At 34.7% G+C, this 13,658-nt stretch overlaps 2 protein-coding genes across 4 annotated transcripts in view; one reads left to right on the top strand and one right to left on the bottom strand.

Moving 5' to 3' along the window:
• Nucleotides 1–8,011, top strand: part of usp (retinoid X receptor ultraspiracle) — an 86,731-nt gene extending 78,720 nt beyond the window's left edge. For both annotated transcript variants that reach the window (XM_019044935.2, XM_019044934.2), the window contains exon 8: nt 127–8,011. In XM_019044935.2, the coding sequence (XP_018900480.1) occupies nt 127–380 (254 nt within the window). In that variant the 3' untranslated portion in view covers nt 381–8,011. The remainder of the gene's footprint in view (nt 1–126) is intronic.
• On the bottom strand, nt 7,930–13,202 carry LOC109032680 (uncharacterized). Of its 2 annotated transcripts, none has more exons than XM_019044933.2 (3): nt 12,972–13,202; nt 12,018–12,343; nt 7,930–10,770 (listed from the first exon to the last, which is right to left on the bottom strand). In XM_019044933.2, the coding sequence occupies exons 2-3, from the start codon at nt 12,279–12,281 to the stop codon at nt 8,668–8,670; spliced, it is 2,367 nt and encodes a 788-aa protein (XP_018900478.2). In that variant the 5' UTR covers nt 12,282–12,343; nt 12,972–13,202; the 3' UTR covers nt 7,930–8,667. The 2 variants fall into 2 exon arrangements, with proteins under 2 accessions (XP_018900478.2, XP_018900477.2); XM_019044932.2 differs by having other exon boundaries at nt 12,018–12,322; nt 12,972–13,201.
• Nucleotides 13,203–13,658: the final 456 nt, after the last annotated feature.

The following is a 13,658-nucleotide window of genomic DNA, read 5'->3' as shown; positions in this document are numbered from 1 at the left end:
TAAAAATTTTAATGTTGGACTGTTTTTTTTTGTTTGTTTTACTGTTTTGTTTTTGTTCTTTCTGTTTTTTCATCGTATCGCAGATTAAATTTTTTCAACTTGCTTTTTCTATTTTATTTTTAACAGATACCAAAGGTTTGAAATCAGTACAAGAAGTAGGCTTGCTCCGCGAAAAGGTCTTCACCATACTAGAGGAATACTGCAGAACGACGCATCCAGAGGAACCAGGAAGGTTTGCGAAACTTCTCCTAAGGCTTCCATCCTTACGATCCATAGGGCTCAAGTGCTCAGAATACCTATTTTTCTATAAGCTAATCGGTGACTCTCAAGTAGACGTTTTTCTAGTGGAAATGTTGGAAAATTCCGATCGCACACTGTAACCATCGGGTTCCTGATCCAATCCTTCAAATGATCTGCTCGATTGTTAAGTACCGGACATTTGTGCAGGTGAAGTCAACAGTATTACTGTTTGGTACCGTAAATGTTTTGTTTAGTTTTCTTTTTATCTTATTTTTAGTACAATTCGCTAGGATTGACTTTTTTGAGCTCCGTTTAACTTAAACCCCACAAGAAAAAGATTGTATGCACTGACAGTTGCGCTCCTTCGTCCAGATTTTCCTACATTTATTTTTAATCTTTTATGTACCTGATTTACGTGTTTAAATGGTACCAAGTTAGTGTACCATGAAGTAATGAAAGACCCTACGGTAACCTCCCAGCTACATCTCTAACTCTTTTGTCGTATTACTTTGATGTAGCCTACCTAATAATATACTAGATTTTCAATTCAAATTCTTGTTGTGGTGATCAGGTAATTTGTCAATGGAGAATACTTAAGGTTTTGTCACAAACTTTTCTAATCAGAGACAGTATTTATTTTGTTTGTCGGTAAAATCAGAAAATTATTTTTTAAGTATCATGCAACAGTATAACATCATGTGAATCAACCATTCAACCGATTACTTTCCTAATAAACTACAAATCTGAAGTTAGAAAATAGGACTCAGTCTAATCAGTCGAAAACGTATTATTAAAACATTACGTTATTACTTTTTCTCAAAAGTTTTATTGGATACTTTCATGAATTAGAAAGTGACCGCTTCCATTCCTAGAAGCTTAACTAAAAATTATTTTGATTCCTAAATGAGTTTGAACTTTGCAATAGAATTGCGTCCTTGGACTTGATTAGAAATGTGTCATTCATTTCTAGCCAGTAATTTCTCTGGTGTTAGGATATAGATTCAAGTTAGCAATCCTCTGGTCTCATGATTTAAAAAAACAAAATGGTTGGTGCAACTGTCACGAGTTCTAAAGTCTTAAGATTGTGAAAATCAGCTTTACTTATCTGCCTCTTGTTTTAGTCAGACAAATCATCTCTGCAGGGTGATCCAAAAGTTTTGCACTACCTTTGTAACCCCCAAAGTACTTGCCACTTTTCATAGTTGCCCCTTTTATAGTTTCGAGGTTCCCAAAAGTTGTCTCCTGTAACAGGGGTGTACTCACATAATTTCAAGTCTATATCTCAATTTGTTAAAAATTTACAAGGATGATACCTCGTGCTGGTGGTGTGGGAGTTTTGAATCACCCTGTATAAATACGGGACATCCTTCACAGGATGAATTCGGCGAACACTGAGTGAATATTCTGCTGAAAGCACTCAGGGAATAAATTCTGCATCAAACTACTTGGTTCAATTTTTATTTTTCTCTTGTAGCGACAAAAGTGTAAAACCTGGCACTTCTCAAACTGAAGGATAACATTCCTGTAGTTTATTTGTATTTTTCTCCATCCTTTTTTTTTTTTTCTTTTTCAAAACTCAAAAAATAATAGCAACTTGTCATCCATCACCAGCAATTTCTTTTTTCGGCTGCTCTTTTGATTGTTTTCGTTAGGTGAATTTATTTGAAATCAGTTTAACTGCATTCCGCGCAATGCTCAATTTCCTCCTAAGTTTTATTTTTTTACCAGAGAACCAATCAATGTAATGCCTTGAAACTTTTTGCACATTTCTTCTGACTTATATGAAAATACACTTGCAAAATTTCAAGACAGAATGATGATTACCTTTCTGTCGAGAAAATAAAACATGAAAGGATATCGGTCAAAGACTGATGTAGTGCGGCTGATTCTATCTAATTTGTCTAAATATCAAGCACTTTTTAAATATCCAACGCAATAATCATCAAATTCTAATTCTAACGGAACCATTTATTTTGAAAACGAATATCTCCAGGCTTATATTTTGTATGAGTGAGATAAAGTTCTATCAAAAATGCGATGATCCAATGAAATTGGAGAAATATCCATCGGAACAATCAGTTTACTCACTATCAGCCTGCCAAATGATCGTTGATATTTTTGTAGTGATGAGAAATGATGAGATGAAGAATGAAAAGTCATACGATACTTGTTTTAAATGCACACTTGGTCTCATTGTCAATGTGAAATAACTCCTTTCAGAACTCTCTTTCTCTTTGAGAGACAAATATTTGAACGTCAGCTGTGCCTCACCATTGCTCCAGATAGGTAAAAAGTGGATATCTTATGTATGACTGTATGTTTGAATATCTTGACACAATATCACAGGTGATTTTTTTCTGAAAACTCATTTAGAGAAGAAGAGATGATTGGTTTTTGAAACAATTGGTTCAAATATTTTTGTAAAAGTTAAAAATAACCTCTAGTTGATGTATCATTTGTTATCAAAATTTTACTCTAGTGCATAGTTTGCACACTTGTCCATTAAGTGCGATGTGGGAATATCTAATGTAATTATGTCCTTTTCTTCCATCGTGTAATCTGTAGGATGCAATATTGTTATTAAATCATTGTTCTTTTATAAATTTATGTTGTTAACTTTTCAACTAGAATTACCTCTATCTGTTAAATATAATAGCAGGTGTAAATGTTAACTAGTCCTGGTTGTAACGTACGCATTATTCAGATACTCAAGTTTTAAATTGATTCAGTTGTTTTTAACTTAACCTGAAGATATACCTGTGTAAATACGAGTACATACTTGTTAATTAGACTATTCTTAATCATTAGGAGCCTAATCATAGTTTTACAAGATCTGAACTGAGCTCAGCCAAATGAACCAACCCACTTTGAGCTAGATTCCTCGCCAAGCTGGTAATAGTGATCAATTGCATTGGTTGTTTTAAGCTGAAATGGTCGTAAGGACCAATCTTTCTGAGGCATATGTTCACAGCATGTCCAAATGGTAAGAACCTTATTTTGGGTCACAATTGGTACCAATGAGCTTGTAGGCGAGGTCTTGAGGGGGAAAAAGTCACTTGTTTCCACTACAAAATCTTACGTAGAAATTGATTCAAGCAACGGGAAGTTCAGAAATTGACTCCTTCACAAAATAGCACCAAGTTTTTTTTACACCGAACAAATTGAAGTCGGATCAGACACCAATTGAAATCTCTTGTATTTTTCACATTCCGCCAATGTCAATTAAGGAGCTTTCCGGAAAAAGGGCACATAGCAAAAAATTGCGTTGGAGAAAAATGTATTAGGAGTTTCCATCATTACTCTATGGCCACTGACTGTGACTTACATTCAAAATCGGGAGTCCAAGCTGCGATTTAAGTTACCATCAGTGGCCAGAAAGTAATCATGGAAACTTAAAATTCATTTTTCGCAAACGTGATTTTTTGCCATGTGCCCTTTTTCCGGAAAGCTCCTCAACTGTGAATTTTTATATCTTGCTCAGGAGTTGATTTTGAGACCTTTATTCATGTAATTCGTTTTCCTCTAAAAATTTAGCAGAAACATGTTTTATAGTGCTTTAATTAAACGTATTTCTGTTTTACAGAACTAAGTGCCAAATTGAGTTCCTTTTGAGGATTTTAGAATCCCAGATAGCGTGTTCTATCAATTCAAGCCCCCCTCTCTCTTCCTCTCCCTGTGGCACTTAGTTCCGTTTGATAGAAATATGTCCAATTAACACCTTGTCTTGAGGCTTGTTGTTATGCATGTTTCATCAATGCAATTGATACATGCGTCAATCACCATTATTGATGAACTATCAACCTTCTAACATCTGCCCATTTTTTGCTGGATTTTTTTTATTTTGTGGAAACGCATTCTACGTGTAAAATTATGTCAGCAGCCACCACATCAACTAGATTTTTTCCAAAGTGTAGGTTGGTTCCTTCTGGCCTCATTGGTTGGTTTATGTTTCGCTTGAGTTGTTCCTCGCAACAGCAAAAATTAGTTTTTCATGTGAGGTGGACTTTGGCACTAGGGATGTATCGATGATAGAGGTGATCACAAGGTTGCCGTTTGAAGTGAGACATGAAATTCCCTATAAACCACGTGGTTCAGTATGCACTCGAGATCACTCTGAATTTTACCTGGTGAAAATTCACTGGGGCCTAATTAGGAATGAACCCTGATAAGGCCACTTAGGCCTGGGTTCAACCAGGGTCAAATAACGGACAACCGTATTTATTTTTATGAGGGTCTAGTTAGTGGCAGCATTAATTTTTTAGTTCAGCGCGAAGAATATCCCTCCTGCCAGACTTTTACTTTACCTGTGAAAAATGAATTTTTCTGATCATGAATTTTTTTAACTGCAGTTAATTATAATGGAGTTGACAGTATTCGTTGCTTAGCAGTTCCAAAGTTCATCATGTCTGTTGTGTTATTATTCTGAACTTTTAACTTTATATGATTTTTTTTGCACTAAGCTTAATTAATATTCAAAAAAGAAATTCTGAGAAAGGCACGACAAAAGATCAGTTAAGCACAAGATTAGTTTACATTTTGATATAAGAAACTGAACATCAATTCTTAAGAACTTTCATGATTTTTTTTTCCCGGTAGGAAAAAATTTCTGAAAAATCTTCAAGGAATGATGTTGATCTGTTCTCCTCTTTAAACGAATAAAATAGGAGCATACACATTTAAACACTGCAAACAAGATACAAGGTCTGAGAGTTTCATTGTTGACATCGCATCATCTTTCAATGAAAAGTAACAGTGTAAGTGAAATCTCAGTTGAAATGGAACTTCAGTAACACTAATATAGTTGAGTTCTTGCGTTAAAGATTGAGCTGGTTTTACTTGAAAAGTAATCTTTGCTCTGTATTTGCTGTCACCTCCTCTCCACCTCTCCACATCTTTTTCCATGCGTTGCCTTTTTATTTTAGTATTTAATGTGTTTTAAAATTTTTTATAAAATCGTTATTGTTATGTGTGGAAACCACCCTACTGCCTAAATTTTAGTACCTTTTCTTTTGTTAAAATATTAAAAATTTAAAGATGATAGCTCATTTCAAAACTGTGCATGCAGTTCTTTGAAATTGATCGTACTATTTTTATTTTCTTTCAGATTCTAAAATGATTTTATAAGTAGGATAGAATTTTGCGAAAGCCATTTCAGGCCGATTTTTTCTCTTCATTTAATTTCTAATTTGAGACACATATTACTTTCATGGAAAATGTATCTCAATTTGTCAAAGTCTCCCCTTTCCTTTTATTTAATTTAATTTCAGTTTGAGGAATACATTTGAAACATTTATGTCACTCTTGAAATAAATTTTCTGTTCAGTGTCTATGGTGTATTCTCATTGTTACCAGTGTCTATTAACATACTTGCAGTTCAAAGCAGGAATACAATCCTGAAAATTACCTAAAAATATCTAACTACAGCTCAGTTTACATCGGCTCAGTATATTTAAATAATAAATGGGCCTACTATCTATTCCTAAGTTATAAAATTTTCCTTTCTTTCACCACTTTTTTGACTCAAGAAAGTAGGTATTGTAAAATTGAATTTTTGCAAAATTAAGAAGCATGTAAGCAGTGCAGTGAAAATTTTTAAAGTTTATATTATTTATTGATTTATTTTGATTTTTGGATAAATGCAAAGGCTAGACAGGGTTTGTGTACAACTGGAGGTGCTTTTATTTTGTACATGTTGACTAGATTTGATCTTTGTTGATACTTATTGATTGTATTTAAGATAAAGTTGGTGTTAAGCCCTTTAAATTACCTAGGTTTAGGATTTTTTTTTTCTTTTCCCTTGTAAAAAGGAAAAATATGCAAGTCATCCTAAGTAGAAAATTATCAAATTTGTCGATATTAAGAAACATAAAAAGAGAGAATATCCTATGTGATTAAAGCTATGCAACAACATTCATGTGAATTTTAATGATTTTTATACCGGACCCAGTGCATACCATTATTCTTGGTAATCTTTTTTTAAAATTGTGATTAAATTTAAGCGGAACTGCGGGTATTGTGAAACGCTTTAGCAATACGGTATCGTAGACACCAGAAATTTGCAGTTGTGTGATTTATTAGTTCAGAGCTTTTCTCAAGAGAATTTAATGTTTTACAGACAGGTATAATGTTTGAAAACTAAGAAATTTGATAGGTTTTAATACTATAACTGCAAATTTTCAGTGTTTCTAGAGCGTTGGTAAATGATCATCACTTTATGAACAAGGTTGTGAAACTCCCATGAGAAATTATTGGGTGATATTTTTTCCAGGAAATAATATATGAGGAGAATTTTTGCAACAGCACAGCAAGACACTTTTCTTTCAGAAAGATTGAGTTTTTTCAACACAGATTTGCATAACTTAGATCAACTTCCCATGCAAATCAGTTAATTGACCAGCAGAAACTGATCTGAAATAAAGCCTGTAAATCGCCAATCCATCCAGAACTTTCATATCGAGATGAAAATCATCAACAAAATGGTGCTGTAAAAAAGGACTCTCGCCGAAATAATATCTAAGTCCATTCAGAAGAGTTAGGAAGCACTGTCTTCGATATTTAATTTAAAAAAAAAAAAAAAAAAAAAAAAAAACCTCTGTTCGTTTTTAGTTTACAAACTTAAATTTTTAAGATTCAGATCTTTTTAGTGTCACTCTATCAGTGTAATTGAAATACTTTATTTTGGTTATTTATCTTAAGAGCTAAATTTTAAAATTCTAGTTCGAGAGAAAAAAAAATACGAAATCAGTTTCAGTTTCAGCAATGCTGTTGTAGAGCAAAAACCTGTATGAATCTTTGAACACTGCCAAACTTACTTAAAAGAAAATGTATTTTTTGGGGGAAAACTTTTGAAAAAACGAAATTTTTTTTTTTTTAAAATTTGCAATTTGCAGATAATTGTGTTTGCTTGTCAAACTTGTATATCTGCCACAGGCTGAAAGTTGAAACAGGTATTTTGTCAAATGCGCAGGCAAGTTGTCAAATATTCTTATTTAGATTGAAATTCTGTTTATTTTCCTAATTTTAGAAAAAATAATTCATTGATTTTGTAAGAAATGAAGCGTTATAAAAATTTGCGCCATGGAATGGTATTTTAAACGATTTCTAGTTCCTGGATGAACATTTATCTTGAAAGCGGAATGCCATAAAACCCTAATGTTTTAAAATTTCAACATTTGAATTGATGAAAAGCATTTGAAGAAGAGAGAACACAGAGAGTGTGGATTTTATGAGTTACTTATTTTTCCAAAATATTGAAAACTCATTAGCTCATTGTCATAAATTTTCAAAATTTCGTAAACTGGCATTTGACTATCATCCTACGCATTTGATAAAATGCCTGATTTGACAAATTGCTTGTAATATATCAGCAAACCATCTGAGATTCATAATTTTTTTTCTGAAGCGAATTTTATACAGGCAACTTTCTAATGCCTGAAGTGGGGTTTTCCTCGTCATGCTTGGCGGAAACTATACTTCCTCTCTTGGGTTTTTTATCATGGCAAGTTGGCGAAACCAACTCTTCTCACGGTGACGATCATTACTCTCCCTTCTCTTTACTTCTCAGATCTTCGTCTGAATCCAAACTCAAAACTACTAAAACAAAAATTAAACGTTCGTCAGTGAAATTCAATGCGGGAAATAGATCTCAGCTTCCTACTATATTAAGAGAAATAAATCTTTCAATACAGCTAAATTTATAAAAAATAAATTGTTTTATTTATTGTAAATATATGTACAGGTACATTCTAATAAATCCTATTATTTTAAATTACTCTATTCTATTTTCATTTATCAAAAATATTTTGGGTTCATCCCAACCTGAGAACAAGAAATAAGCTTCCTTGAAAATACTTGGTCAATGATTGGACCTAAACAATTGATAGCGAAGTTAAAGTCAAACTTTTAAATTGTTTTGATATTTGCACACAATTTCCACAAATATTACTATGATTTAGATAACTTTTGAAATGTATGGTTTTTAACCATGATTGAAAATGGAGCAACAATAGTGGGTACTTTAACAGATAAAAAAGGAAAATATCACAGAAAGTAACATGAGTCATCATTTACAACAAATCGACAGTGAAGTTCTCAAACCACGTACCTCGTTTGCAGTGTTGAAAAACCTCCACTCCTATTTTATTGCTCTAAAGCAGAAAAAATCAAAACCATTCCTTGAAGCTCCTTTAGAATTTTCTTTGCACAGAGGTGGAAAAGCATGAAAGTTTTTAAGAATTGACCTTGGTTCTCCATTGTACAAAAGTAAGACAGGAGGTCTGCAATATCACAAACCGAGATATGTGGTTGGGAGTTTCACCATTGACATATTGAGTTGTAGATCGACAATTCCATTTTTCCAGGAAAAACAAGAGAGAAGGAGGAAAGAATGCTTGACACATTTGGGGCAAAACAGTGCTACAAAACAGCTTAAGACCTCTTAAAATATTTCATTATTTTTTTCATGTTATCAGGACCTAATTTTAAATTACAAAGTGGCTCTTCAATTTGTTTCAACATTTCATAAACCTCTGGTTGCGCAAGTTCCTCTTTATTCATAATGATCCTCTCGGCAATTCTTGTAGCAAAAAAATTTGCTGATGGGTCCAGTTCAAGCCTTATAGCAAGATCCAAAAAATCCATACAATGTGTTACATCAAGGTTATATGGCGGCTGGAAGTAATTGAGTAATGCAGCATGCACTAAAAAGGTTAAAGTACCTTTCGAGTAAGTCATCGACAAGAACTCTTCTTCCTGTGTTGATCTCACTGCTTCTTGGAAGGTAATCTTTCTTTCCACTTTTGCCAGACAACTGATAGCAGAGGGATCTTTCATTATTAATTTGTAAAAAACCAGTATTTTTTCAATAACTGCACTTAAAACAGATGTATCTTTGTATTCCTCTTTTTCAAACTCCTTTTCGTCAAACAGAGTATGGTACATTTCATACAATTTGTGAGCCCTAGTTCGGTTACGCCACAAAACCGTAGCCAAGGGTAATACTTTACAGCCTGTGTTGAATGCGACATTCACATCCGTTACATACGTTCCTTTCAGTAGATCTGCTACCAATTCAAGACCACTATCAGTAATTTTATTATGCTCTAAATTTAATTCATACAATGGTCCTCTCTGGAGAGTACGCCCCAAAACCATTGCTCCATTGTCGGAGATAAGATTGTTTCCTAAATTTAACTTAGCAACTATCGATTCAATTATTGACTCCCCTAATCTTATTGCACCATCATCGTCTATATTGTTTCCTGTTAAATTAAGATCAATGATTGTAGTGTCCTTTAAAACTTTGGCTAAAACATCCACTCGGCCCCCCAGTTGACAAGAACTAAGATTCAAATCAAGAATTTCAGATTTTTTGAGAGCATTTGCTAGAATAGCGATCGAATTTTCAAAATTAGTGTAGCTAATGTCTAAGGATTCTAGACCAGGGCTCCCAATTTTCTCAACAAAGTTAGCAATACGTGAGCCTTCTTGCAATGTTTCTGCACTGCCCCTCAGAGTAAGCCTTCGAAGCTTTGAATCTTTGATACCTTCCACGAGCACATCCAGTGCTTCTGCGGAGAGCTGATTTTCCGAAAAGTCAATCTCAGTGATCTGTGTTTCCTTCAAGCAGTTTGCAAATTCAGATATAGTTGCAAGCCCAACACGGTTGCTGCTCAAATTTATTTTAGTCACTTTTGAAGATTTTAGACTTTTAACAATGTTTTGAGTTACATCGTCTCCTAAATTACAATGACCCAGATGTAATTCGGTAACAGAGGCACCTTTAAATAAATCTGGCAGGGAGAACGCCTCACAGTTATGAATCTGATTCCCACCTAGATGCAATACAGTGATTTTAGACTTCCTTATATGCATTGAAATATTATTGGCACTGAAACCTTTGTTATCTGTCAGTATAAGCTCCAGCAACAATGAGATACCAGATCTTGAATCTAGAGATTTAGAGAGGAGACTCATTCCGTTCTCAGTAATTTTATTGGAGTGAAGATCCAATACATTCAACTCCCAGCACCTCTGTAAACTCTTGCAAAGAGGTTTCAACTGATCGTCTTCGATTTCATTCTGTCCTAGGTGCAGCTCTTTCATCTTCAATTCAGGTAACATGTTACACAGCGCTTTAAAAGCTCCTTTACAGCGGAAGCCTGTGTTTTCCAACCAAAGATGAGTAAGGTTTGTACCGTCTAGAACTTCAGCCAAGTTCTTGGCTGCCCTAGGAGTCAAAAAAGAGCAGGAAGTCAACCTGAGATGCGTCAAGTCCAATGTGTTGCACACAAAATTGACAAATTGCCGCTCCGTGTTTTCACTGCTGAATGGAGGACAGGAGACATAGGAGAGATCCAAATCAGTTATTTTTGTTTCCTTCAAAGCGTCCATCAAAGTTAAAAGGTACATTATCCGAAATTTGCACTTCCTGAGGTTAAGCTTAGATAAAGTTGAGTTTGTTTTCAACTCTTGAATCAAATATCGTATCCCACAACGAAGATCACTGTTCTCGGCACTGAACTCATGGACCTAATGGAACAAACAAGCCAAAGACATGATAAGAAAAATTATTAGTAATGCTGCCAGCAAGTCAATCATTGAAAGTTTACAGCAGTCCAATAAGACATGGTGATGCAATATATTGCATGCTTAAGATAGGGCTATGTCTTGTCATGTCATGAGGATATACTTTGAATGATCAGGCCACAGACTTGTAACACCGCAATCACACGCTGAATGTGGGAGCTGAATGTGGCTTGAATGTGGAAGTCATCGGCCCGATGCCTGAATTTTGCGCGTGACGCGCAAAATTCAGCAACGATTCTCAGCAACCATCGGACCAATTTTGAATTTGTCTGAACTATTCCAGTAGATTTGATACACATCTGGATGAAAATAACTCGAATTTGCTAAATTTCAGCCGTTGGGCGAAGACTGTTGACTTCCACATTCAGCTGCTAAATTCAGCGTCTGATTGCGGCATATTATATTAAGGATAGACCAAGAGATGTTAAAAATATGATGAGAATTAAAACGTTCTGTGCCGTTATAAGCTCTCTGGAAAGAGCCTCTTAATAAGAGGGCTTTTTTGTGACCTTTTTTGGAAACTAAGGGATTTTTTCAATTGTGGCCTATGTGCATACCTCATGGTACTTAAGCCAGTCCCCAAATCAAAGTTTTAGCTAGAGTTCAAAGCTTGTTTTGGCAATGCAATGCAAAATTTACGTTTTTTACCATTGAAAAATCCTTATATTTTGAAGTTCTTCGGTTTAAAAAACAATTTCATGATCAATTCCTTTCTATTTTAACAATAACATCAAATGATGACAGTGTCTCAGAAAAGTGTCACTGATGACAAAAATTTTAAATCCTTACCCAATATCATGGACAAAGGGGTCTTTTATACTAACTGGAGTCCTGACCAAATAAGTTTGCCCACTTTTAGACTTCGACAGAAGATAATGTGATATCCGTTCAGAATTGAAAGCAAAATGCAAGACTCAAGATGCCGGTTCTGCTGTCGCAGTCTAAAAGTGTGTGGGTATACTTATTCGGCAAGATCTCCAGCAGATCTATCAGAGATGGGAATGTACATTTTAGCTGTTATTACAGAGGACAATTCAGCACGTTGGCGACTAAAGTGCTTTCCAGAACTGGCCTTTCAGTAAATTTATTTTGCCATCCCGATCTGTTTTTGACATTTTGACTGCTTGTTGTTCAATAAATTAATAATAAGTAAATGAACAGATTGAATAAGTGGATGAATAAATGCAAACCTTGGAATTTGAGATAGCATCTAGCACGTCCTTTATTTGAGTAGGATCCAGGCCTAGATTTCCGACATCGACACGCTTCAAACCAGTCTCCTTAACGCACATTTTAACAGTGCTGAGGAACTCTGGAAAATATTTTTTCAGGTATTCTTGGCGTTCATCTTCTTTCATTTCTTCTTCCTTTCCCAATCCCGCATGACTTCCAGTTGTTGATTCAGCTCCTACATTTTTCCCACTCACTGTTGGGCAAGTCTTCCTGCCAGACATTTTAAGCTACGATTTCAAGTCAGCATCAGAAAATCCATCGACTGAAACAAAGGAGGGAAAACCTGCGGTTGGTCAAACAAACCTGAAATATATTACGCCAAAATCATACGCTATCAAAATTGAGTTACGGATGGCTTTGGATTAATAAGATGCATTTACATGCGAAAATAGTAATTTTTTTTAGATAAAAAATGAATAAATATGGAAAGAACTTTGTTAAATTTGATGAGCTTCCCTACCACAAGCGCCATCAGTTCTCAGAATGCCCCAAGAACACAAGCGCCAATTTTCAAAGAAAAAAATGTTTTCGTAAAGAAATTTTTATTAAAATACAAGGCAGGAAGTTATGCTAGATGCGTAATCCAAGTTTCAAGCCAAAATTTCGTCTTGTGCGGTCGCAGATCAGTTTTTCATGTCTCCTGAATAGTTGGCAAAGTGGCGCTTGTGATACTTTGGCCCAAAGGTGACGAAATGTGGATGAAAAATACCAAAAAATAATGAAAATTCAACTGTAAAGCAACGACATTCAGCTCCCATATTCAGCTGTCAAATTCAGCATGATTCTGGCATATTACAAAAAGTACTAGGGCAGTTTTATTTGAAAATGATATCAGTAGGTATACAATGATTCAGGTCAAGTTTTGACATGAACATAAGTAAAAGCAAGGCATGAAAAAAAGGGTCTGCTACCAGTGTTATCGGTCCAATTTGAGCTACGTTTCACAATGTAATCATGTGCCACAGCCACAGATACACGAAGTTGTAAGTTGTAATTTGTAAGAGGCAAGATTTATAACACAACGTGAACGTTTCTGGTAATTTTGGTAATTCTACGTTTATGGAAAAAGGGATGAGAGACAGAGTTAACAAAATATTGCGAGGGATAATGGATAGGAGGGAAGGGAGAAAAAACAAAACAAAAACATGTTGGATTGCGCAAATTGGTTCAAATTGCTACATTTTCCCAATTATTCCTCTTTTTCGAACAGAAGGAATTTTAACCGCAAATTCTGAACCAGACGCTTTGATTGTCTAGAGCGGTTCATTCCATTTATTCCGAGTTGAACCAAAATAAGCGGGAATTTCAAATAATTCCGGATATCCTGTTTATTAAATAAACAACCAATACCAACTTATAAAACAGAAAATACTTAGTTTATAAGTTGGAACCAATGATATTTCACATTTTAAGAGTGGAAAAGTTGAATTTTTATCAAGAAATCTAAAAATCTATAACTTAAAATACAAATCTCAATTACTTTACGAAAATTCAACGTGATTTCGGGTGGCTAACTTTTAGAGGAAATGTTTCACAGTTGCATATGAGATCTGCCGAAGTGGCCAATCACAGTTGCCGCAGGAAAGCTGTGCAAAAGT

The sequence above is a fragment of the Bemisia tabaci genome, chromosome 7 (genome assembly GCF_918797505.1).
Source record: "Bemisia tabaci chromosome 7, PGI_BMITA_v3".
Taxonomy (NCBI): Eukaryota; Metazoa; Arthropoda; class Insecta; order Hemiptera; family Aleyrodidae; genus Bemisia; species Bemisia tabaci.
Note: the sequence above shows the minus strand (reverse complement) of the source record. Positions and strands in the feature narration are given on the sequence as shown.

What these genes read in the sequence shown, in the direction of transcription:
- LOC109032680 (XM_019044933.2), bottom strand. Translation starts at nt 12,281, where the DNA reads ATGTCTGGCAGGAAGACTTGCCCAACAGTGAGTGGGAAAAATGTAGGA. An exon ending in ATGCTATCTCAAATTCCAAG is followed by an intron (nt 10,771 to 12,017) that starts GTTTGCATTTAT and finishes TTGTTCCATTAG; the next exon opens with GTCCATGAGTTCAGTGCCGA.